Source organism: Phocoena sinus, chromosome 9 (assembly GCF_008692025.1).
Source record: "Phocoena sinus isolate mPhoSin1 chromosome 9, mPhoSin1.pri, whole genome shotgun sequence".
In the NCBI taxonomy this organism is placed as follows: Eukaryota; Metazoa; Chordata; class Mammalia; order Artiodactyla; family Phocoenidae; genus Phocoena; species Phocoena sinus.
Window position 1 is genome coordinate 95,468,616 of NC_045771.1, and position 25,462 is coordinate 95,494,077.

The 25,462-nt window shown below is 44.2% G+C and overlaps 1 protein-coding gene across 1 annotated transcript in view; it reads right to left on the reverse strand.

Annotated features, from left to right (window-relative positions):
- The window catches only part of GLI3 (GLI family zinc finger 3), a 280,972-nt gene that overhangs the window by 6,324 nt on the left and 249,186 nt on the right, over positions 1-25,462 (reverse strand). The window contains exons 11-13 of the mRNA XM_032644011.1: positions 9,762-9,911; positions 8,143-8,307; positions 2,825-3,115 (exon numbers count right to left, since the gene is read on the reverse strand). Coding sequence (XP_032499902.1) covers positions 2,825-3,115; positions 8,143-8,307; positions 9,762-9,911 — 606 coding nt within the window. The remainder of the gene's footprint in view (positions 1-2,824; positions 3,116-8,142; positions 8,308-9,761; positions 9,912-25,462) is intronic.

The window sequence follows — 25,462 nt, forward strand, 5'->3', positions numbered from 1 at the left end:
AGCGCAGACGTTTCAGTATAGATTAAATTGCCGACAAGTGTATTCAGATCTTGCTTGAAGAAGGTGGTGCACGTCTGGTCCAAGAATAAATTTACACTGGTCAATATGACAATTCAATAGTCTTTGAGAACATCTGCTTGGTCGGCCCCAGTGTGATTTATTATGAAAACCAAGACAAATAGAATGATGGATTTCAACATCTAACTCCACATTTCCACATGCTGAATGTTCAAAACACATCACTTCTATGTTGGAAACATATCTGAGTAACGTCCACTACTAAAAATATCACAAAGGACAAAGACGAAAGAAAAGTGAAACAAATAAAAGTTAAATGAAAACAAAACAAAGAGAGCAGAGAAGCCAAAATTCCCTCACCTTATTACCCACTGTCCTTAGGAAGTGAGAAGAAGACGTTTAGGAGCATTACACAGAAGAGGAGTTGGAATAATAAGAAAAAAAGAAGAAAGAATTTAATTTATAGCATGATGAGCAAACCAAAGACAAGTTTTTGAAGAAAGGATATATTAGAAATGTAAATCTGTACCTTAGTAAATGCCTATGAAGAGATCTACTTATATTTACATGTGTGTGTACATATTCATAAAATAGTCTCCCGTGGAAATTTGACTAATTTATTAACCTCACTGAGCCTCAGTTTCCACACTGGTAATATAAGGGGTCTAGTCTCAGTCTCTGTGAACTCTTTCCAGCCCTTTGTTTCTATGATTTAATTATTTTATAAAATATTTCACATCTTGGAGAACCTCAGATGTCACTGAGCAAAATCACTGTAAATGTTTTTTTTTTTTTTGTGGTACGCAGGCCTCTCACTGTTGCGGCCTCTCCCGTTGCGGAGCACAGGCTCCGGACGCACAGGCTCAGCGGCCATGGCTCACGGGCCCAGCCACTCCGCAGCACATGGGATCTTCCCGGACCGGGGCTTGAACCCGTGTCCCCTGCATCGGCAGGCGGACTCCCAACCACTGCGCCACCAGGGAAGCCCCGCTGTAAATTTTTATTTCTACCAATTTTCTTTTTAAAGAATGGGTGCTTGGAAAAGAGATAAGTTTTCTTTTCTTTTCTTTCTTTTTTTTTAAACTTTTTTTGCTATGGATGTACATGAAAAGTACAAGGGATTCTGGGTTCCTAGGATGTCCTAAAAACATAAATCATTGTCTTTCAATGACATAATCTAGGAGACCACAAATTCACTTTCCTTGTTTCATTAAACACTTGAGGATAAACGGTTGAATCTTTTGCACAATTATTATATAGGTGGACTTTATTTTAGGAAATTGATAAATGCTCCCCCCCCAAAAAAGCACATAAAACACAGTTTACAAATTGATTAATTATAGTGATCTGTCATAACACGTATATAAACTTCTTACTAAGGCGCTTTTGTAAAAGCAAAGTAGGGCTACCCACTGGGAAATGATGATACATCTGGATAGATTATTTGCATGATTTGGGGCTAGACTTAGTGTCACTTTCTAAGACTCGTAAGAGTTTAAAGACAAACTCAGTAAGTCATTAAATTCTACTCTATCGATTCTGAAATTTTATGTGCATTAATTCCCACCCAGACGTACCGCTACATGGTGACATAACTTAGGAATTCATAGGATGTCCATACAGTTCTTGGACTTTTCTAATTTTAAGCAAATGCTTCTTTGAACTGAGTAGAAATCTGCCTGTCTGGTCATTTCCATGCATCTGGAAGTCTAAGCCTGTGACTTCTACCTAGTACGTTTCTTCCATATCCCGAGATTGACAGACTAGAACCCAAAGCGCAGAGCTGACCGCATTATACCTATGCCAAATACAAATGTACTGAATCTCCTCTGATCGCTACTCTCTTCATTTTTCTCGTTGTCTTCGGAAAAATTTTAGATAGTTCATTCTGGCCCAGGCATAAGGCAAAATCACCAAGTGAAGTTTGAAAGAAGCTGCAACAGTAGCTTAATCCATGTCTCCTATTTGTCATCAAACCATATGATTTTTGCTGATGACATCTTTCAAACCCCTCCCTCGCTTTCCACCTCCTCAGTTCAGGCACCACCGCAGATACGGTCTCGAAGTCTATCAACCAGTCTCTAGATTGGCACTGGAGTTGTCTTTTCTAACAACTTAGAAAACCTAAAAAGATCCCTTTATATCCTCCCCCTCTTTTTACTCTGGCACATTCCCCCGGGGCCCCAAGGCTGGGGCCTGGCCGCTCCCGGTCCTGCTCTCCAGCATGCGGTCCTTCGCCTCTCTGAGCGCTGAACCTGGCGGCCACCTGCCCTCTGCCTTCCCGTCGTGTCCTTGAGTGCACTGGCTCCGAACCCTCTGACCCAGACTTGTCTTAAAGCCCCATCGCACTGAGTTGTGTTTGTTTCTTGGTCTCCCTTTCCCACTGGACTACAGACCCATAAAGAATAGGGGCCGTGGCTTATTTATCTTGGGGTCACCAGGGCAAAAAAGTCAGAAAATATGTTTACAGAAGGACTGAACGGAGGATTCTCTACATTAGAGACCTGCTGAAAAGGTGCACTGTGGTGTCTGTCGACCTGCCGCAAGGTGGGATGCTTCCAGATGGATTTCAAAAACCAGTTAGGAAACCCTGGAACTCTTTTCTGAGCTGAGCTCTGCCGTGCAGATCAACCTGGGGTAGGCCATCCGGCTCAGGGAGCTCTGACCTCCGGAAATCAAACAGTGGGATGCAGTGAGAACGGGGCAGTGAAGTCCGCCCCTCACCCCTGCCCTCAGCGCCCTACCTGGCCCCTTTAAACACCTGGGAGAACTTTGGGGAAAACCGGAAGGAAAGCGAATGACATACCATGGGCTTCTCCGCCTTGACCGTTTTCACTTGGAGGCATTCTTCCCGCTTTGAGGTAGTGTTGCTGAGGTCCTTTTGCTCCCCGAGGGCTCCCTGAGTCTGCCGGCCGGGTGACCTAGACTGTGAGTGGCCGCCGGAATCTCGTGGCGCCGGGGGCCTGGGATGCACGTCCCCACGCTGCTTCTTGGTGACGTGAGCCTCTGGGCCGTGCACGGTCTTCACGTGTTTCCGGAGGGAGCTGGGGTCTGTGTAGCGCTTGGTGCAGCCGGGGATTTTGCACACGTACGGTTTCTGCCAAATGCCCCAAGGATGAAAGAATAGGTTGTTATCAAAGCGATTATTCCCCCGCCCGACGGTCTTTTGTGGCTACTCATTCTAGCTTTAATTCTTTCAAAGCACGATCACAAGGCTGTGAGGTGTTCGAAACCCTCTAAATGGTGCAAAGGTTTAATTAACCTTTAAGAATCCAGCTTGAACGCATTATTATTTTAGAGAGTGCTCAGGGTGAGCGGAGAACGTGTAAATTGCGCTTATGTTCTTGGAAGCATTTATCCTGTGAGTAGGAAGAAGTATCATGGTGTCACGTGGTGCTCAAGAGATAATTTGATGCTGAGGATGGTGGTGATGGTACTGCTGATGCTAACAGAAGGCGGCTAAAAGACACCCATCCTTTAATGAGAAGAACGCTTTGGGGAGAGCTGGTGGGAAGACCTTTCTTACAAATGTCCTGGTTCTCAGACCTAATATCACTCTACCTCCTTTGAAAATGAGCTCTTTACACATTGACACAGTAAAAAAAAAAAAAAAAAATTGCCTGCAGCCTCTCCCGGGTTAGATATCACTAAACTACTTTCCTTTGGGTTGTATTACAACTGCGGGGGTTGTTCAGGGCTCAGAATATCCAGGACCTTTCTGATCTCCGAAGTCGTAAGCCCTGTCCGAGTGTCCACGAATGCTTACTCGTAAACCGATGAGGGCGGATGGATGTCGTCCTGGAGACGAGGATTCCTGCATGAGGCTCTGCTCGCGAGTACTAAGATCTAGAAATTAGTTCATGCTACTTTTCTTTTCTACGTGGGCCAGTGATCAAGCCTACAGATACAGTCATAAAAAATGATATGGACCCGTATAGCTGAGTATTTACTCGCATCACAGAACTCATGGCATTGTATTCATGACCAACGTCAGAACCGTGATTTCGTTTACTTCCCTTGAAATCTAATATATTCAAGGATACTTACATGAGTCTATATTTACCTCTGTGTATACCGGAATACGTGCTATTAGGTAAACAACAGTCATAAAAGTCACGCGTAATACAACGCATCCATTACAGTTATATTACAAAGATTCCCTGTCTTATAGAATGATGCTTTTTCCCTAAAAGCCCAAGAACAGACTGAGAGCTACCTAAAATGATGAAATGTCCTAAAGTAGTGAAATAAAGATTCCAGAAATTATCTTGAGAGACCTCACCTCCAAATTTGCGATTCTTTTGGGTAGAATTGATTCCCATTAACTACAAATTACTTCTACTCAGGAGCCTGTGTGATTTGCAGCATATATATATAATGAAATGAGCACATCGAATCCTATGCATTAGGGACAGAAGAATGGCTCTGATGATTAGTGCTATTACCGTATAGCATCTGACCTCGGCCCTGTGCTTTGCTCACTCTGCTGCTGTGACAGACAGACAGGAATGCCTGGGGTAGGGAGAGGGAACACAAAGCCAGGCCCGTGTTACATGTTTGAAGAGCTACTCTTCCCATAAATATCTGCATGTACGTATCACGGGTTAGCTTGGAAATGGGAACACAGCTAGAGGTGGAATGAATCTTCGAATGTTCATCAGCTCCTGCATTTCCAGGACCAACAGAACATACAAGTACATGTGTGCCCATGTGCCCTTGCATGTGGACATACACAATAGCCACCTACAAAAAAACTCCAAGAACACAGGGTCAGGAAACTTAACTTCACAGGAAAACACATTAACTCAGTTACGTTTCTTGGCCCCCAAATTCTGTTGTGATGAATCACTGAAATGCAATCTAACGGTAGGGAAAGATAAATGTTGCCAGGATCCTGAGTTACCCGTATTTGCTGTCCTGGACACCTAACTTTCGGTACTGTCATTGCCTTCTTGACTCCCTGAACTGGAAGGTACTTTGTGAGAGTGGGGATACTTATTCTACTTGACTGTGTAGAATGTATCCAAATAAAATTTTTGGTAAACATGTAATGGCCCCTACTATAGGCAAGACTCTGAGCACAAAGTTTTATAAGACAGGATCAAATCTCAAGGGGTATAAAATATGGTAGGAAAAATAAGACAGCATGAATTACCTACAGTACAAAGTGTGGATGCTAGAGAAGGATGTGGACAGATTGGACAGATCATCCTTGGGACGATCATGGGAGGCATCAATTTAGTTTCTGTATCTGAGTATAACGCCCAGATCACGGGGTCAGGGTACGGGCTAAATCAGACCATGTGCACGCGGTGCTTACCACGGTGTGATGTGGGGCACATAATAAGTGCTCAATAAACAGAGATTTGATTAGGAAGAGGCGTCATAGTTGGGTCCTGAAAGACAAACAAGATGCTGAAGGATAAAAATGAGGGCAAGAGGATGCAAAAAAAAAAATTATCCAGAGCAAAGGTCCAGCAGCAGGACCACTTCAGGCATGCAGGCATGGCTGTCTGGAAGGTTCCATTTATGGTCACCATTGTGAGAGGTCAAGGGAATGGTGAAAGGGAAGGCTTGGGTCCAGTGAGAGCAAATACAAGCCTAAGGAGTCTAAACATTTCCTATAGGAAAAACGGAGCCACTGGAACTTTCTGGAGAGGAAGATACAACCGAATCAGAGCTCCAGGAAACTGGCTTTGTCTGGTTTTGGGAGGAACGGGAGCTCCCTGTTCTGGAGTAGGGAGCCCGGTCAGAGGCCACTGCGATGGTTCAGTGACCCTAAATGGGCAGGGCAGCCATGGGGGCGGTGAGGAGACCTAGATTACCCGAATGGGTATTGCTCCCTTCCTGTTCTATTCCACCCTGCTTGCCTCATCTAGAATAGCAAGGTGCTCGGCAGATAACTAGCTATCAATATTTGTTCAGTGAAAGAACGAAGATACAAATAAGAGAGCAAAGAAATGAAAGAAGACATCTAGATTTGTCTACAATTGCTTGATGATGCAAGTCTGGATTCCCTGGATACACTTAATTTTGGTGTATCTGAAACCGTCCATCATTCATACGCAAAGACGAGGGCTTTCTCTATGTGGAACAGAGAAAAAAATGATTTACGTGTTTGTGAATAAAATTATATTTATGTGTTTATGGCCAATGTTAATAATTTATTTTAGGTAAGTTGCTCAACCTTGGTGAAAGATATTATTGACCAAGGTATGTTTTAATCTCATGATGGATATTAAGCTCTCTACAACATTGCACTTTTTACTGCACAGAAGAATTCATGTTTAAATATAATGCACTTAATTAAAGCAAAGAGACATGGGCACACATTTGAAGTCCATAAAAAATAAAAAGCTCTGTAACTATGTTTATATGTATGCACTGCTAAAGTCCTAACATACCCAGTGCCCAAACTGATCCACAGTAACAGGAGAGAATCTACAGGAATGAATGCCCTCTAAGTTTCTAGTCATGATTGTACTTAAATACATGAAATGTAAACATATTAATTAAATTCTAAGTTAATCAAATCCCCTAAAACATTTAAAATTGAGATTTAGTTCACATCCCATAAAAATAACCCTTTTAAGCTGCCAATTCAGTGGCATTTCGTACGTTCACAAAATCTTGTGCAATCGTCCCCAGTATCAAATTCCAAAATATCTTCATTATTCCAAGAAGAAACCCTACACGTATTGGCAGTCACCCCTATTCCCCCTCGCCCAGCCCCTGGCAACTACCAATCTACTTTCTGTCTCTATGGATCTGCCTATTCTAGTTGGTACAAAACAAGTACAGCGGATTACACCGCAACTTTCGCACACTGTAAAGCATTTTTGACGTAAGAGATGGAGATGTGGCATCTCCTCTAAAACATCTGCAAACACTGGATCAATAATGAGATCCTAAAGGACTCAGGCTTCCTTATTCTACTATGAACCATTCAGAAAGCGTCCGTATAAGTGAACTCATGTGTGTGAGTTTATGTGTGAGTGTGCTTTTTTTTTAGTGTGGCTAATCCTCTTAGAGATGTTTTTGCTCTATCAGTTCGGCTGAAAGGAAACTTGGTGAGGACCATCTCTGCCGCCTTCAAGCCAATGGCCAGTGAGCTGAATGGTCCACTTTTACCAAACTCCCTCTCCCAGCTCTCCATCTGGAAGATCAAGAACGGGCCTGATTGGCACCTTGTGGGGTCAGATGAGAGTCATGCCAAGGTCAAAATGCTCCTCTCACACAGTTTCAAGCAAACTGATGACCTACTTTGTGGGGCAGAACTACATCTCATGGGAACAAATTCTGGGTAGCTAGCCTATTTCTACCACAAACGTGGGGAGCCTTTGTGTTAATCTCTGGTACATTCAAGAGAAGACTTCACAAAGGAGGAAGAATCTAAACTAGATCTTCAAGGAGAAATTGGAGGTCTGCAGGCAGACGTGCATTAAAATGTAAACAAAATGAATTGGAAATCATTTTCGTTCATTCTTATGCTTCTCTGAAATTTGGGGGGATAAATACCTAAAAATAACAACAACACAACAGGAACCAACTACGACCATGAAGCTTTACTCAATATATTATCTTAAATAACTGACTAGACACCATTCTGGGTTTCTAGCTTCCAAGATCGTTTGGAATTTAGAAAGTCTGGAAGTCCTATTTAGCCAAGGTGGGTTACTCTGCAAAAGTCTTTTTTGATATAAGTGCCTTTGAAGACACCACCTGGAGAAAGCAAATAGAAGTGGCTGTCTTAGCAGTAAGCTGTTGGCTGTCAACACCTTGCTTCTGAATCTCTCCTTGGTGCTTACAGGGTCGTCCTTTGAACGCATTCTGTTCTCCCAGGCAGAGCGAGTGGATGGAATTCCAAGTTAAATGCTCCTGCTGTCTGACCAGTAGGTGGCAGTACCGAACAACGTGAAACTCGTCCCCCCTTCACCCTGCACGTCTCTCCCATCCGGGCCCAGGTTTCAGCCCTACCTTTGGGGCCCCAAACCCACTCGTGCTGGGAGTGGCCAGAAGCAAATACAACGGAACAGGCTTGCGTTTCCAAGTACATTCCCCAGAGGATTTTTTATTTCCACCACAAGCTCTGGACCCAACACGTGTCTCATGGAGGGGCCTTACCTCATTGGAATGTGTCCTGTTCTGGTGCTTGGCGCGATCAGAGGCATTCGAGAAAGCCTTGTTGCAACCTTCGTGCTCACAGACGTATGGTTTCTCTCCAGTGTGAGATCTCAAGTGTGTTTTCAAGTTTTCGAGTCTCGAGTAGGCCTTTGTGCAACCTTCAAACTGAGGAGGAAACAGGTAAATCTGGATGATCCCACACGATGATGGCTGATGTATCCCACTCGCTCCGCGTGGATGAAAGACAGGGACGTTTGGGGGACTTCCCTGGTGGCGCAGTGGTTAAGAGTCCGCCTGCCGATGCAGGGGACATGGGTTCGAGCCCCGGTCCGGGAAGATCCCACATGCCGTGGAGCAACTAAGCCCGTGCGCCACAACTACTGAGCCTGCGCTCTAGAGTCCGCGAGCCACAACTACTGAAGCCTGCGCGCCTTAGAGCCCGTGCTCCGCAGCAAGAGAAGCCACCGCAATGAGAAGCCCGCGCACTGCAACGAAGAGTAGCCCCCGGAGAGTAGCCCCTGCTCACCACAACTAGAGAAAGCCTGCGCGCAGCAACGAAAAGCCAACGCAGCCAAAAATTAATTAATTAATCAATTAAAAAAAAAAAGACGGGGACGTTTGGAGGGTTGGCAGCTTTTCAAAACCAATGAACAAAAGTCCAGTAAACTCTGCCTTTACTGGGATTCAGATGGGGCTCAGGGCCGTTCGAGAGAAAGCGTTTTCAGGGCTAAGTAAAAATCCTGGACTTTTTTTTTTTTTTTAAAGGCCACTCAATGTGGACAATGGGTTTCATTATCTGCTCAGGGATCTCCTTGAATTCCCACTGATTTCAGATTCAGCACAAAGTTCATTAATATGGCTTTGTGTGCCTACAAAGGCACGGAATTTGATCCTGTTTGTAAAGGGCCTTTAAGATGTAAAGTACCAGGGCTGAGCCTTGCCTGGCGGGCACCTTAGTGAAAGAAGCCTTAGCCTCGCAGGAATCCCAACCCCTCATAGGTCTGTACTGGGCCATGGGGACGGACTACTAGGGCGAGGAAAAACTCTAAATCCATAAGGGTTATAGTTTTAAGAAGTCAACTTAAGTTTTTCAAGTCGAAACTGGCCCCTCCCCGTGCTCCCCAAGGCTCTGGTGTGACAGGCACTGGTGCTAGGGCAGGCCCAGTGGCCCGATGCTCACTGGCAGTGCCGGATGGCACGTCCCCACTGCCACCTGCCTGCCTGCCACTCTGCAGAGCTGGGCTGTCTGACTCAGTTGCTGTTAGCCACGTGGGGCTATTTAAATTTAAAAATTTAAGTTAAAATTTAAAATTCAGTTCTGTGGTTGCTCTAGTCACATCTCAAATGCACATGTGTCTCATGGCCACCATGTTGGACGGGGCGGGTCTAGATCAATTCCTTCCAGCATCCCCCAAAGCTGTCAGCATCCTTTCTCCATTTCTCCCCTCCCCTCCGTTTCGGAAACCCCTCTCAAAACCCCAGGAGTTTATCACAAACAGCACTGCAACCCTCTTCTCCCACCACTCATCACCTCGCACGGCCCTTGGAGTACAAGGAAGGACCCACAGGTGCAAGACTCCCCTAAGTGGACAGCTGGCCCCCGCCCCTTCGGTACTCACAGTGCATTTGTGAGGCTTCTCCCCCGTGTGCCTGCGCATGTGTACTACCAACATGTACTGGGCTTTGAAGGGTTTCTGTTCTCTCGAGCAATCTAGCCACCGGCACACGAACTCCTTCTTTTCTCCATGGATATGGTCGTTATTTATATGCTGGAGTTTGGAAAAAGAAAGAGAGAAATAAAATGGAAATGTACTACTCTTTTCTGAAGGCAAAAGAACGGAGTGCCCCAAATCCCCCAACTTTAAGTCCTAAAGACTCCACGGTACCTTTACTATACTGCAAACCTTTACTATATTTAGGATGTTTCTTAAGTAAATTTGCTCTTACTGACTGTGGAGGGATACTTCCAAACTTATAGGAGTGACCCGGTTTGCAAGAAGCCTGGTGTCCCAGAAAAAGTCCTTCTAGGGCATCAGAAGAGCAGAAACGGGGTGAGACACCCACGTCCTCTCTGGGCCTCCGTTATCTTTCATCGGCCAGGTCGGGGTCAAGGTGAACTGACCACAGAGGTGACCTCCAGCTCTCAGTCCCTCGAGGCCTTGGGTAGCACCTTGGGTTAGTGCTGTGGCTCAAGACTGCAGAAAGGGCACACACACACACACACACACACACACACACACACACACACACAGTCTGTAACAAGGACCAAGAAAAACCAAAGCACTTTTTCAAACGACCCTTTAGTTCCAATTAGTGGGCTCACCCCTTTGATAAGAACCACAGATAAATGTCCTTGACGCCGAAGGCCAGGTGATGGTCAACAAAACGCTTAGTGTCTGAGGGTCTTTGCTGTCCTCATACACAAAATAAAGGAATGGATTCCCTAGTTTCTAAGGTTCTTCCCGGCTCTAGAATTCTGTTAATTTGGTTTTTAAAATGAAGATGAATTTCCCCAAATTCCACTTCAAAGTTTTAGGATCGTTTTTTAATAGAGTTCCTTGGATTCATACATCAAATGTCCTACAACTAGGAGACATGTGAAATCTACAGCAGCGCCAGAGGAACAGGTGGTTCTTAATCTGGACCAAATTCAAGTCTACTCCAGGAAGATGAGTCTATGATTTTAGTGTCCAGTCACGGATGACGGAGGAAGTTTGTGCCCTAGGTTGATCCTGTTGTTTTCATTCTCTGGTCACTCTATACTTTATTTGCCTTAATTCAAGGCCTTTGTGAGTCCTTTCTCCCACATATGTGGAAACACATCACTAAAAAATGTGTGCAATGAGAGAAACCTCCTCTGGGTTCCCTGAGCCCCGTAACGGTGACATGACGTTTAATTACTTTCCTGCGTAGGCTCTGGTTCCTAACTGAGTGGTCTCTGGGGAGCTGATGGTAAAATTCCACCATCACTCGACCTTTCTCAGTTATTCCACTAGGCAGCTGGCTGCCGCAGGAAAAAAAAAAAAGTCTGTTGTGCTGTTTGGGGAGTTTAAAACTGGATGCGGGCAGAGAAAAGCAATTGCTGTGTACTCTCCTCTCCTAGAACAGCTCTCAGAAAGCCCGAGAAACAGGGGAGAGTGGGTGACACAGCCCAGGGCGCAGGCAGACAACTAGGACCCTTTCAGGAGCTCTGAACACAATGAGGAAACCACACAGAATCACTCAGGTTCACGACAGCATCCCAACCCCTGACAGATGTGTGTTTCTTATAGAAAGCCAAACTGCCTCAGTATGAATGTTTCTTAAACGTGATGCTGGGAATAAGTTCATCTGTATCATTTTTCTAGGTTCCACATACAAGTGATATTATACAATATTTTTCTCTTTCTGACTTACTTCACTCTGTCCGACAGCCTAGAGACACAGACATAGAGAACAAACATGGATACCAAGGGGGGAAAGGGAGGGTGGGATGAACTGGGAGATTGGGACTGACACACATACACTACTATATATAAAATAGATAACTGATGAGAACCTACTGTAGAGCACAGGGAACTCTACTCAGTGCTCTGTGGTGACCTAAATGGGAAGGAAATCCAAGAAAAGAGGGGATCTATGTATACGTATAGCTGACTCACTTTGCTGTACAGCGGAAACTAACACAACATTGTAAAGCAACTATACTCCAATAAAAATTTTTTTAAAACGTGGTGCAGGGGCACAGACGTGGATGAAGAGAACAGATGTGCCGGCCAGGGGATAACACGCCATCTTTAAATTTATGCTTCGAGAACATGTCTGCATCTGTTCACATCACCCAGGATTGTCCCAGATGGGTGCTGGAGCCCAGTCTTTAAGCCCACATGATACAGAGAGGTTCTATGATTCTCCTGTCCAGGGAAAGCAATGAACGATCACACAAGGCCACTCCACACAAACTGCTCTTGGTTCAGTTTTGTTCCAAGTTATTGGGCATCAAGCTTCCTGGATGAATAGGCACGAAAAGAAAATGAAGGAAGGAAGGGGGGGCGGGAAGGAGGATGGGAAAAAGGAGGCAGGCAAAGTTAAAACTGGAAAACGGTCTGAGAATTTGGGCTGAACCTGCTCCTTGAGTCGCGATCCACACCTTTCGGTTTCATATTCTCAGCAACTGACAGTGGCCCTGGTACTTGGCGGGTCCTCCGTAAATGTTTGTTGGACTGATCGGCTCATGTGAGAAACTGAACTTTCCCTGGACCAGAGAAATTATACTTGATGCTTTTGCCTAGCTTGCTTCAAATGCATTTCATCCAGTATCCGTACAGTAAGATATTAAGGTAGGTGTTATATTACTTTAAAATAATATACCATCAAGAATTCAGAAGAACTTGAATGATTCGAATGATAGCTCAATGAGAACCCCATCTTGCCGGGGAGAATAAAACAAATACTCAGCGACTGCCAACATTTCATTCATCGCCCACATATGGACACGTATGTACTGGGTAACACTCCACACCAGGCCCTGTGCTGGGGAATCAGACAGACCTGAGTCCTGCCCTGAGGAAATTACAGGGCAGGGACACGGAATTACTGGAGAGACACGGAATTACTGGAGGGGCACGGATAATGGCTTAAAGGACTATAGTACAATTATAGCTGTGATCAGCGTTTTGAAGGGAAATAAGAGAGTTTTAGAAAAACAATTAACAGGAGGTCCCAAATCCGTGGGGAACACCAGAGACCAGGGTTGGCTTCTCCAATGAAGTGGCATTTAAAGTAGGACCTGAAGGATGAGTGGAGACTTGGCAGGTGTGCAGGTAAGGGTGTGGGTGGGGAGAAAGATAGACGGAAGCCCCTGGAGGAGGACAGAATTTAGTGCCTTTGAGGAACAGGGTGAGGAACACGCAGGGCAGGTGAGGATGGGCCAGGCTGACGCAGGAGGCTTCCAGCACTGCCACTGCTTGGTGTAGTACGAAGGCACGAGTTTCCAGGGGTCCAGTGGATACCAGTGAGGTAGCCAAGCTTGGGCCCACCTAAAATGCAGAGTGCTGGGTCAGGTGTCCAGCAGGGAGACTGTAGGATAGACCCCTGCACAGAACTCAAGTGCACCCCACCAGAAAGCCAGCACTTGGATGCCTGCCCCAAGCGACCTGGAGTCACTCAGGGGAACGGAGATGACCGACACGGAAGCACCACCAGCAGCAGCTAGTGAAGCAATGGACCCTGTCTCTTGCCTTCCCCATCATGCTGGAGGGAGCCAGACTCTAGGAGGAGAGGGAAGAGGTCCCCTCCTGGATGGGTGGCGTGGTAGGGGAAGAAGAAACAGCCTGCCAGCCCCCTGGAGCTGTGAGCCTGGCTGGTATATGGAGGGGAGGCTCTGAGCAGATAGCAGGTTAGAGGTTTAAATCGGATGGGACTTTAGTAACCAAAAGTGGCTGAGACGTTGTAGAAGCTGCCGACCAGGGTGTTGAGGTATCTGCCACCAAGCTGGGAGGGGAGAGCTGACAACAGCTGGTGAGGCCAATGACTGCAAAGTGCAAACCGTTTCAGATCAATACCTGGCCTTGGCCTCTGGGACAATATCTGAAAATCCCAGTGGCGGGAATCCAGTGCCCATCAGTAAACACAGCACCCCGTCTTGTCTCCACGTGGGGAGGGACAGGCAAGCTTCTCGGGACCGTGGAGGCAACGTCACTTTCAGAAAGGTTAGCACCTTGGGAATTTTCCCTTTCTGCCCCGTAGAGTAGACCTAAGGCCTGTCTAATATGCTTTTGTAATTTTCTGAAACCGCTCTTGAGGGCCAACTTGGATTGAGATTACAAGTTATTTTTCTTTAAATGAGATTCTGTGACCTCAGCCAGCAGGGAACAGGTCTACCTTCCTTGTCTTTAGGGTCCAAATACTGAGCACAGACATAATCAATTACTTCAAAGAAACACAGAAAGCTTTCTGTTTATTTAGGTTATTTATTTATTCATGAAAATATTTACTTTATATTGGGGTATAGCTGATTGACAATGCTGTGTGAGTTTCGGGTGTACAGCAAAGTGATTCAGTTATATACATACACGTGTCTATTCTTTTTCAAATTCTTTTCCCATTTAGGTTATTACGGAACGTTGAGCAGAGTTCCCTGTGCTGTACAGTAGGTCCTTGCTGGTTATCTATTTTAAATACAGTAGGTAGTGTGTATATGTCATTTTGCACCTTTGAGCTTAAAACATTTCCCGAAGCTAGATTTCAGGTGAAATTTAAAATTCTAAGAAATCATAGATTTTACACGTCCACATGTCCTAAATATTTACTCTGCTAAAAAAGCTGCTTTGGCCTCCGCAGCGGGGTGCTCATGGAGGGCTCATCTTAGGGCAGATCTTATAAAACATGAGCTCGGAGATGGGGGGGTGGGTGCATTGGAAGATGCCCCCCAGACCAAGTTGTGATAAGCTGTGTACCGTTGGCCAATTCACCTATTCGGGCCTTAATTTTTCTCGTCTGTAAAATGAGCGTGATGAACTCCATCAGATGTCCACAAACTTTTTCTGTAAAAAGCCAGAGAGTAAATATTTTAGGCCTTTGCAGGCCCAAACGTTTCTGCTGGGGCAGCTCTCATCTGCTGCTGTATCAGGAGAGCAGCACGGACAGCACACGGTGAAGCTGTTTGTTTATGGATGCTGAAAATTTCACATAGCCTGGGGTATCCGTTACATTTTTTTCTAATTATTTAGAACTATAAAAATCATTCTTAGCTCATGGGCTGTACAAACACAAGCAGTAGCTAGATTTGGCCTGTGGGCCATTCATTTGCTCTCCCTGAACGAGATGACTTCAAAGTTTCCTGTCTGGGCTAACAGAGCCCTTGACAGTCTCGGTCAGGCTGGCTCTCAAGCCTGAGGAAGTGAAATTAGAAGGAGGTATGTTTCAGCGCCAGAGCAAAGAGAAGGCAGTAAAAAGGAATAAAAGTCAGGGTCCTGGGATAACACGAGGAGAGGGAGATAGACAGACGTCCCCCTCTGCATCATGGTCCTGGGACTGGATGGAAAAAGCACCCCTTCTTCGCTCACCAAAACCCTAGGTAGTTAAGAAGAGTCGTACACAGTGAATTCTTAACAGTCAACAAACAGGTCGATCCCCTGGGACGCCGGCCTCAACTCTGATGGGCCTGTGTTTATCTGTGGTTTCACTGAAAATTTGCCTTCCTGGCAGTGAAAAGGTTAATCAAATATATAAATAATTTAATTGGAAGGAAAATAATGCATGATTAAATTCCAAACTAATGCAACACAAAGACATACAATTTGCCAGAGGCCTGAGCGCCAGAAGGAGATAGATGGTGTAAATTACGGCGGTGGATGCCAACCCTCTCCGCGGGGCCAGTCCGGACGCTCCCTGTCTGAATAAACAGGACAAAGATGCCGGGACCAGGCACCCCCAGAAAGGCTGAATCCAGACTCTGAGCTTTCCGATGAAATGGGATTGTAAGCATTTGCCCCAGGAAACTGATGGCTGATGAAACAAATAAAACATCTCAGGAGCCCATAGCCAACCAACCAAGCTGGTATTTGGCCATCGTGATCATGTTTGTAGCAAGATGAGCTAAGACCCAGGATTCCTGTCTCTTGCACTCCCCATGGAGCTCTGGGGGCAGCGAGAAAGGCTGGGGGGAATCACTCCAGTTGGCCTGGCCATTGGGGAAGTGGAAGGGACATCTTTGTTTTCAGGGCTTCTCTCTGGGAAGCCCGGCCATCGGCGTCAACCTCGGAGGCTGCAATGGTGCAGGAGGGAAACTGAAGCTTTTCTTTTACCAGCAGCAAAATGGAAGCCCACGGTAGATTTCACTGGGCTAATCAGGGTCCTTTCTTCTTGTTTCTTATTGCACTCTGAGTTCAGAGCTGACAGTTCGTCCTCAGTCTATTCCTAACCCTTCAGAGGAAACACACACATGCTGTCCATCTATCCCGAATGTTCACTGCTCCCCAAATAAAGCTGCTATTCAAGCAGTTTGTGAACCTTGGAAGCACACTTCTGCTTCCTTTTCTAGCTCCCTCTCCTTTGGTCTGATTCCCCACCGACTCCCACCCAGAAAGCATTGTCCCGTGGATGGGTGAGCATCCTCCATTCTAAGCGACTTCCTCGGAGAAGAGGCTACAGCATGGCTCAAAGGTGTGTGTGGAAGGTTTGCACCTCCCCGTTCACACTCTGCTGGGCTAAGGTTTATCAGCTAACACCTTGCTGTTGCTTGCGACTCATTCTCTAAATAAGCCAGGCTCCTTAACGTCAGGAAGGTAAATTCCTTCCACTGTTGCAATGAAAATATTACGGTTAAACACACCTAAACACAGTGAAGGCAGGAAATGTAAAGCTTCAGACTCAAACGTCACCATCATTTCCATACGGCTCCCCTGGGCATATACATTACACACCAGTCTTTCTGTCAGTATTTAGTGTTTCTCAAATAACACGGAACTTTTTCACCAACTTAAAAGAGTTGCTACAAGGTTACGTTGCCAAGATTTTCACAGCACAAGGTACATGTAAAAGCAAAGAGTTACGGTCTTTAGAAAAATAATGTTCAGGTAAATATGATCTCTCTCCGCACACAAATGTCGTTTAACAGAACTTGATCATTTGAAACGCCTCAGGATTGGCTCAGGAAGTATGTTAAGAAAGGCTTCTAGTTTGGGGTGGGATGGGGTAGCAACAAGTAAACAATTTTAAGGAAGCTCAATTTTCAACTGGTTTCCTGATTTTATAATATCAGTCTATGACTAGCTCTTGACTTGGTAGCCCAGAGATTTTTCTGCAAAGGAGAGAGAGTGAACAGCAATTTAGAATCAAGTCCATTCAGACTGATTCAAGGGAGGGGTTGAAATGCTTTGCCTAAAAGAAAACTCTCTCCAAGAATCCCTCAAAACTTTCCATCTGAAAGGTGGCATACACCTTTTTTTTTTTTAAAGTTGAGAGAGTAGGTGGCAGAGCTAGGACTAGAACCCGGGTGTTTTTTATTATTTATTTATTTATTTATTTATTTATTTTTAGAAGATGTTGGGGGTAGGAGTTTATTAATCAATTAATTTATTTTTGCTGTGTTGGGTCTTCGTTCCTGTGCAAGGGCCCTCTCCAGCCGTGGCAAGCGGGGGCCATCCCCCAGAGCGGCGCGTGGGCCTCCCACTATCGCGGCCCCTCCTGCCGCGGAGCACAGGCTCCAGACGCGCAGGCCCAGCAGTTGTGGCTCATGGGCCCAGCCGCTCCGCGGCATGTGGGATCCCCCCAGACCAGGGCTCGAACCCGCGTCCCCCGCACTAGCGGGCAGACTCCCAACCACTGCGCCACCAGGGAAGCCCTGTTTTGTGTATTCTTTGACACACGTAACATTTGCAGAAGTTTTACAACTGTCATGACATGGATTTTATTAGGGAGAACCTGTGATAGGATTCCTTAAGGCTTTACTAGGCAAAAGTGAAAAAAGCAGGAATCAGAGACTACCAGGGCTGAAACAGGCCTTTTATCTCAATATGCACTTTAATTTTAGATAAATAAAATAATTTAAATGGTTTCAGTGGCACCCATCATTCTTCCCAGCAGAGTATTTTTTTTTTTTTTTTTTTTTGCGGTACGCGGGCCTCTCACTGTTGTGGCCTCTCCCATTGCGGAGCACAGGCTCCAGACGCGTAGGCTCAGCGGCCATGGCTCACGGGCCCAGCCTCTCCGCGGCATGTGGGATCCTCCCGGACCGGGGCACGAACCCATGTCCCCTGCATCGGCAGGCGGACTCTCAATCACTGCGCCACCAGGGAAGTCCCCGGCAGAGTATTTAAAAAGCTATAATTGTTTGCTGTGGGAGAGATCTTCATGAAGACCTCACAAAATGACTGTTTCAATTCACACTGGCTAATAAAAATACCCAAGTATCTTTCAGTTTTTTGATCTAAGTATAAAATTATACAGAAAAACATCAAAAGGACTCAAGAGTTTGGGTACAGAACTGCCCTCTCTTCCTAAAAGTAGAATTTTTTCCTATTTCTGATCTGTGAATATTAGAAATTAGGGTGATATAAAAATTAAAATGTGTTTCTTGGTTGAGAAGAAATAAATATATGTGCTTCTTCGTTAACAAGGAGTCCCCCTGACAGTTATTAAAATCTTGTTTCTATCTATAAATTTGTAATGAAATTATTTTATTTTACGGGTAAGAAAGGCAGTGTTCTTTAAAAAAGTTAATGTCTGGACAAAGCGCTTCGCAGTGTTGAATTTAGAGACTGGAAACCAACTTTCAAGTGGTAAAAATGAGTAGAAGGATGGAGAAAATTAAACTATGTGCAGAGTTGTAAACAAAACAAAATGAAAACATCGTACGCTAATAGGTAAATTCATATGTACGTTCAGGAATTTAATGCAAAGTAGCACATGATGGAAAACCTGGTATTTTTCTAATGCATGCTATACGCTAAGATTCACTAAATGCTCGTGGAAAATTCAAGCACGGGTAATTCAGAATCCCTACGCTTTTACTTTTGTTGTTACACTGAATTAGAAAATAACTAGGTATAAATGGATGATCTGTGATATAATCTATCTAAGCTGATACCCCCTCCCCCATAAGAAGTGCCTGTGTTACTGGTTCAAACTCAAGTACACAGAATAATATACTGGCTTAATATTAAGCCAGTATATTAATTAATGATTAAAATGATCTAATGTTAAGGAGATTTCAGTTTTTGAGAAGAATGTTTAAAAAGAAAAATGTATATATTATTGATTAATGTTATTGATTTCACTTAGGTAAAAAGAAAATTCTCATTCTTGAAAATGGATTAAGGGGCTCCAATTCCTTGTGAGAACCGACGTGCTCTTTCTCTTACAATTCTGCTCTCTGAATTCTAAGTTATTTTCCTAAAACATGGATGTAATTCTCTTTTGAGAGGGTTCTCTTACAGTTTAATAAGGTGGCTTTTGTTGAAGAAGGACTCAGAATTTCTTTTCTTGGAAGAGCTGAGAATCCCATTGAGATTTTAAATAGAGATGTAATGTGGTTTCATCACATCCTCCAAGCTTCTAAGACTCTGTTTACATCATTTCTCAAGTTACTGGGCACATTTAATTATTTATCTTATTCCTCTAAATATCAACTTTTGTTTCGGCCCAAAAGGCAATAAAAACACAAACTCTCCCTAAGCAAATTGATTGGGGACCTGGTTAAAAAAAAAAAAAAAAAAATCCAAAGAGTGAAGCAGGTAAGGATTGAGTAGTACCCGTTCTAGAAATAATAAGAATACTACTCATTCCAGACAGGCAAGACAATTTCAACTGTGTAATCATGGAATGAAATAATTTGGAAAACCAGTCTCTCCAAAAGCATCTTCTATTTCATCTCTTTGCAATGAACAAATCCACCAAACAGTAAGTGCCAAGCTTTCTGACCAAAAGTGTAGCTCCAAACCAGAAAAGGCCAGAATCTCTGGCAAAGGCCCCACCTTCCGTTCCTCAACCACCTCCTAGGCTGAGAAGAATGGCAGGGACAAGGGATCCAGGGAAGGCGGCCGTAAAATGCAACCTCTCCCAAGGACCAAATGAAATCAGTCACTCACATGTAGGAGTCATTTCTAAGAGTCCCCTGTATCTGGAAAGCACTACCATCCATGGCAACGGCCTTTATTGCCAAGCAAAAGATTTCAGAAGCCGAACTGTGTCCTAGAGCATTAAAATCCTTCCACCTTGTGGGCTTGGATTTCTGCCACAGACAGAAAGGAGGGTTAATGGGTGGTGTCTCCGTGTACCAAGAATTCCAACTAGTTATCTGCATAGTAGCTGCACTCTGCAACTTATTGTCACAATAATTCTTCTGTTATAAAACTGTGAAAGGTAGGTTAGACAGGTACGATCATATAATTACAACAGCACATCTTGCACTTTTAATGTGAGAAGCTTAATGTTTTCACACACACACACACACACACACACACTCCGTGACTAGCTGTAAGAAGAAGGAAGACTCATGTTTTTAAAAGTCTCCCTGAATGCAAAGGTAGATACAAACTCTTCCTGTTTGTGATATAAAATATTAAGAGTACCATTATCTAGAGGCCTACAAAGTATTAGCCTTTAATTACTTCTTAATTTTTATGTATGTATGTATGTATTTTCTGATCAAATTTCTTTTAAAAAATTTTTTTACTGAAGTATAGTTGATTTACAATGTCGTGTCAGTTTCAGGTGTACAGCAAGGTGATTCAGTTACACATGTATATATCTATTATTTCTCAGATTCTTTTCGCTTATAGGTTATAACAAACTATTGGGTACAGTTGCCAACTTTTAAATTTTTATGATCACAGCAATCACCAGGAACCTGAATATCCAGGCGTTGCTCTTTGTAAAGAGCCTAAAGATACAGTATGATTATGAGAAAATTCAGAACTCCAGAAAAAATAAAGGTGAATTAAAGATGCGATTTGACTTTGACTCTTCACTACCCTTCTAAAAGCAACCGTGTTCCCTCCACTCAAGTCTGATTCTGACCATTCCAGCAATCAGCCCCTGAACCCGCATCCTGTTTTGTTCATTTCGATGTCAGAATTTTAATGGCTAGAATCTTTGTGAAAGTAATAACAAATGCAATAAAACGTATTTGGATTTCAAATCTATTTTTAGTATTTGGAGAAGAGTCGAGTATCTTTTGTTTTAATGAAATCCTCTGAAGATATGGGATAGAAAAGTTATTCTGGGTCCAGCCCAGTCCAAACCACGTCCCTGGCCATGACCCTACCTGAAGGTCTTCTGCCCATCACCTTGCAAAGGAAGAATCCTCCTGCGGGAAAAGTGGCAGGAGAGTTCCTCAGCGATCAGAAAAAGATTCAGTGTGCGTGTGTGTGCAAAGAAGGCAGTGGTGACTGTCGATGGCACAAACACAGGCAAATCTCAAGAACTATTGGAAGAAACGAAGGAGGCAGGCAACCAGGCAAAATTATCCATTTGGAAATCTGCCCACAGTCCTGCTGGGCTGACTCATTCATTCACTATTAACTCAATGCTTATTTATGATATGACAGTTACCGCGCTAGACGCTGAACAGCCAAGACTGAATAAGACACGTCCACTGGATCTTGTCCAAGACTGGCTGTCAGAACGCAGAAAGGAATACTGCTTAAAAATTAGCTTTCACATCATGGACACCTTTGCAATTAAGTAAGCCACCCAGAAGAATGCATGAGTCCCCACATCATAGAAAACTAGCAGGCCCGTTGCCCAGAGCTTTTCCAGGCCTGTCTTACCAAAGCAAAATAGAAAGGAAACCCCTAGATCTCTCAGCTTTAGCAAGCTTTCAACATGTAGAGCAATTTACCATTTTTCAATCAACTCTTAACTTATTCACATGCTACCCTCCATGAGGCGGGGTGAATGGCTTAAAGCTCCAGATCCCAGGCAACAAAAAGAAGGTTTAAGCAGGGCAGTGATCAGATTTGTGTTTAGAAAAGGTAACTCTAGTAGGTGTCATAGAGGACCTGGACAACAAACCCATTTAGGGAGCTGCTCTAATTATCCAAGAGAGATCTGTGGCCTTGAACTAAGGGCAGAGGCCATGAGGATGGCGGGAAGGGGCTCCATTTGAAAAACCCTTGGAATAATGTGTGCAGGGTGAATTAGAGAGAGGTATAATAGGTGGTACAGAAGTTTCTAGCTTGAAAGACTCTGAGACAATAACTGGCATGGGAGGTCAAACAGATTTGAGAGAGATTCTGTTCCTGTTTGAGACATGACATATTGGAAGTGCCTCCAGGACATCTCCAATAGAGAAGACAAGTCTAAACATAAAGATTTAAGAAACAAAGAAAGGTTGTAGCTGAAGAACGAGGGCAGCTCCCTTCCCTACCCCATATTGTCTTTGGTGACCCCAATACCCAGAATTTTAAGGATTTCACAAAGCCCAGTTTGAAAATCCCTGACCTACAGAGACTGTACAGAGGATGAAGAAGGACAGCAGCTAGAAAAGATGGGAGACTGGTGTTTAAGAGATAGGGAAACAAAAAAGGAAATAAAGGAGAAAACAAAGGAGGTAGAACAAAATGGCGGGGACTGGGGCACATCGACCGTGTTGGGTGGATTTGGAAGGCTCCTGGGCAGATGTTGACAGATGAGTTAAAGCAGTAAAAGCTGTTTTCTTCCAGAGGCAGCTTCTCAGTTCCAGTAAGTCTGGACGGATCAGATAGGAAAGAGAGAAAATGTCTAAGAACATGTGGAGAGCGTGAACTTAAGAAGGGAAACCACTGGCTCATTTGTCATTCCCAGGCTGGAAGGGGCTAAAGAATGGTTGATAGAAGTCGGCAGTCCTCCTTTTTTAAGTGATTTGCTGTTTTGAACCCTTTTTGTTTTCCTCAAGGCTGTCTATAAAATTCAGTTCTGTGTAACAGCATTCGTCAAGGAGATATGCAGAGCTGAAGAAGTAAAGACCACCGGCATCTTGCAGTCCTGTGCACAGAGTGCAGAAAATGGAGCATCAGTGGGGACCGAGTGCCCAGCAAGACAGGAGATGGAATGAGAGGGAATCCAAGACAACCTAGACCATGCAGGGTGGGGGGGACCGGACAGAACGTGGACGGAAGTGCAGAGCCAATGCCTTAAAGGAAAATGCCACTTCAGAGGCTGGACAACCTGGCCAGAAAGGCAGCTTGGAGACACCTGGGTTACATCTAGGATGGGGCCACTAATTCAAGATTATTTTACTTCCTTCAAGTCCTTCTTGGAATGCTGCTTCCCTCATGAGACTGACCACCCCATTTATAACACAACCTCCTCCCCCCTGAAATGTCCACCCCACTTTTCCTGCTGCTCTATCCGCCCCCCCTTATCACCCCTAACATACTATAATTTACATACAGAGATTGTGTATGATTTATTGTCTGCCTTCCCACAAGAATGTCAATTCCACACAGGCAGAGATTTTTATTGATTTTGTTCAATGACGTTTCCCAAGTGCCTGGAACCATGCCCAGCATATAGTAAATGCTCAATTAATAGTTGCTGGAGGAATGCATTATTGGAAATACCACGTTTAGAACTGATGCGGTCCCAGGCGTCAATATACTCCCAACCTCTTAGGTTTGCGCTTTAAGAACCAGAAGCCACAGGAAACAGAAGCAATTTCCTGTGATTCCTCTACTCCCAACAATCGGATAAATCTCAGCATCTCATATGCCTTTAGGGTCCACCAAGCAAAGCCCCCTTTTATATTTCAATTGTAAATTGAGATTTTGAACTAGTAATGACATAATTCAAAGTTATCTTAGTTGGTTCCTGTTCGTTATTAAAGAAAAGGAATTCTTAGCTTTATTTTTGCCCACCATGACAATGTTGACGTAACTCTGGGGTAAAGGCTCTAACATTTAAGTGGTAATCCTAACTTTCAATGTTATGTTCCACTGTTTGTAAAAAGCAAATAATCTTATGTTTTCCCATAGGTTTCTTTTGAAATAATTCAATAAAGCTTCCCATGAAGGAGAGAGAAAAAGGCCAAGTTACCTTGTGATTAAGCTACACTCTATCTCACTGGAATTTGGCCCCCTGGCTATTGTATTTGTGGATAGTTTATACTGAGATTTCTTCCTAATGTAATGCTGTTAAGTAACAGAAGACTGAAGGGCATATTTCCTCTTTAATCTGCTTGTGGAAATCTCATTAATGAAATGGAAATTTTGCCCCCTTCCATGACTAAAGTGCTTGAAGAGACAGAAACAAGGAAGTAAGGTTGCTCCTATAGAGTTTCAGCTGGACAAATAAACAAGGAAGGCATTACACTGAGATGCAGGTTTCAACCTGGCAACTTTTAAAAACATTTTAAAAATTAAGGGTATGTGTGTGCGAAGTGATTTGTGGCCTCTCCAAAAGAGAACTGGGAAGCCAGCCCTCCTCGCACTATTTTTCAGATGGTGAAATCACTCCTGGGGGAGGATGACTTTCCTTGAATTTCAGCCATTTATGCTTTTTTTTTTTTTTTTTTTTGCTTTGCCTTTCACCTCCCCACCAAAGTAAGAATTTCATTTCTCAAGAAGTGCTAAATTATTCCTAAAAATATGTTTTTAATTTGAGGGCTTGATTCTATAAAGCATATTTTCATAAGCACGTTTTCCTAGGAAAATGTGGCCAGTGTATACTGAGTAATCATGCAACTTTTAAAAAGTTTCATTTGACCCCTTCAAGCGAATGCATGCCTCTGACATATAGGTGGCTAGCCTAATTGTCTCCACATTGCATATGTGAACAGAATATTAATACAGTGTGATTATAACAGCACAGAAACTGGTTAAAACTTTATGAATGTTAACACTCTATAGGGGAACAATAGTGAATGCACTTGCCCCAAAACCAGAGACTGAAGCTAATGGAGACTCAATGTTTGGTCCAAGTTTTGTCACCTGGTTATTTAAAGTAACAGTGTACTATATGTTTGTTATATTTTCTAGATGGTCTGCAGAATGACTTCTGTGCATTTCACTTTTCAGGTAACTCAACCACAAGTACTGAAACAGAGCAGGACCCTGTCGGGCTCCCGGGCGCAGAAACCTTTCTGTGCCCCCCATTTCTTGTTTGCAGGGAATAGGCTTCAGCCTCCATGACCCTCCCTGAATTCCAAACAGCAGGTTCAAACAGTTGCTCATCAGGGAAGGGAGGGAATGTAGACACAAGGGAGGAGAGTCAAGAAACAATAGTGCAGCCTTGGGGCAGGGTCCTGGTTCCCCCTCAAGGGCTACACATAACAGTATCTTTGAGCTCTTCTACAGGACTAAAATCCCCAACAAATGGAAAGATGTTAACTATTTGATGAAGCATTCTTCATTCCAGAGAGAAGGTCACAGTTTGATAACCCTCGAGAACCACAGAAACTCATCAGGAAACCACCTGAGGCCAGATTAAAGGAATGCAGGCCCTGCACACACCCTGATCCTTACCAGCAACCCAACCCTCGAACCACTGCTATAAAACTTCTCATCAAGTCCCCTCAGTTTGGGGACACACAGTTTTTGAGGGCATGAGCCCATGGCGTCCCCCTTTGCCTGGCAAAGCAATATGCTATTTTTTCTACCTCACCCAGAACTCTGTCTCCAAGATTTGATTCGGCACAGGTGCACAGGGGCCGAGTTTTCGGCATCAAGTCCATGGCACAGGGCCATGGGAGGTGGCACAAGCATCACGGCCATTCTTGCTTTGTCCTCCATCTTGGCTGTTTCTGGGCACATGGCCTGTAGGCTATATGCGCAGTACATTTGTTCACACAAATGCTCGTGCCTCGCCTGCTTGTCCAACGTCTCTCTGTTAGCTCACTCCTCCCCATTCTTTATCTCCC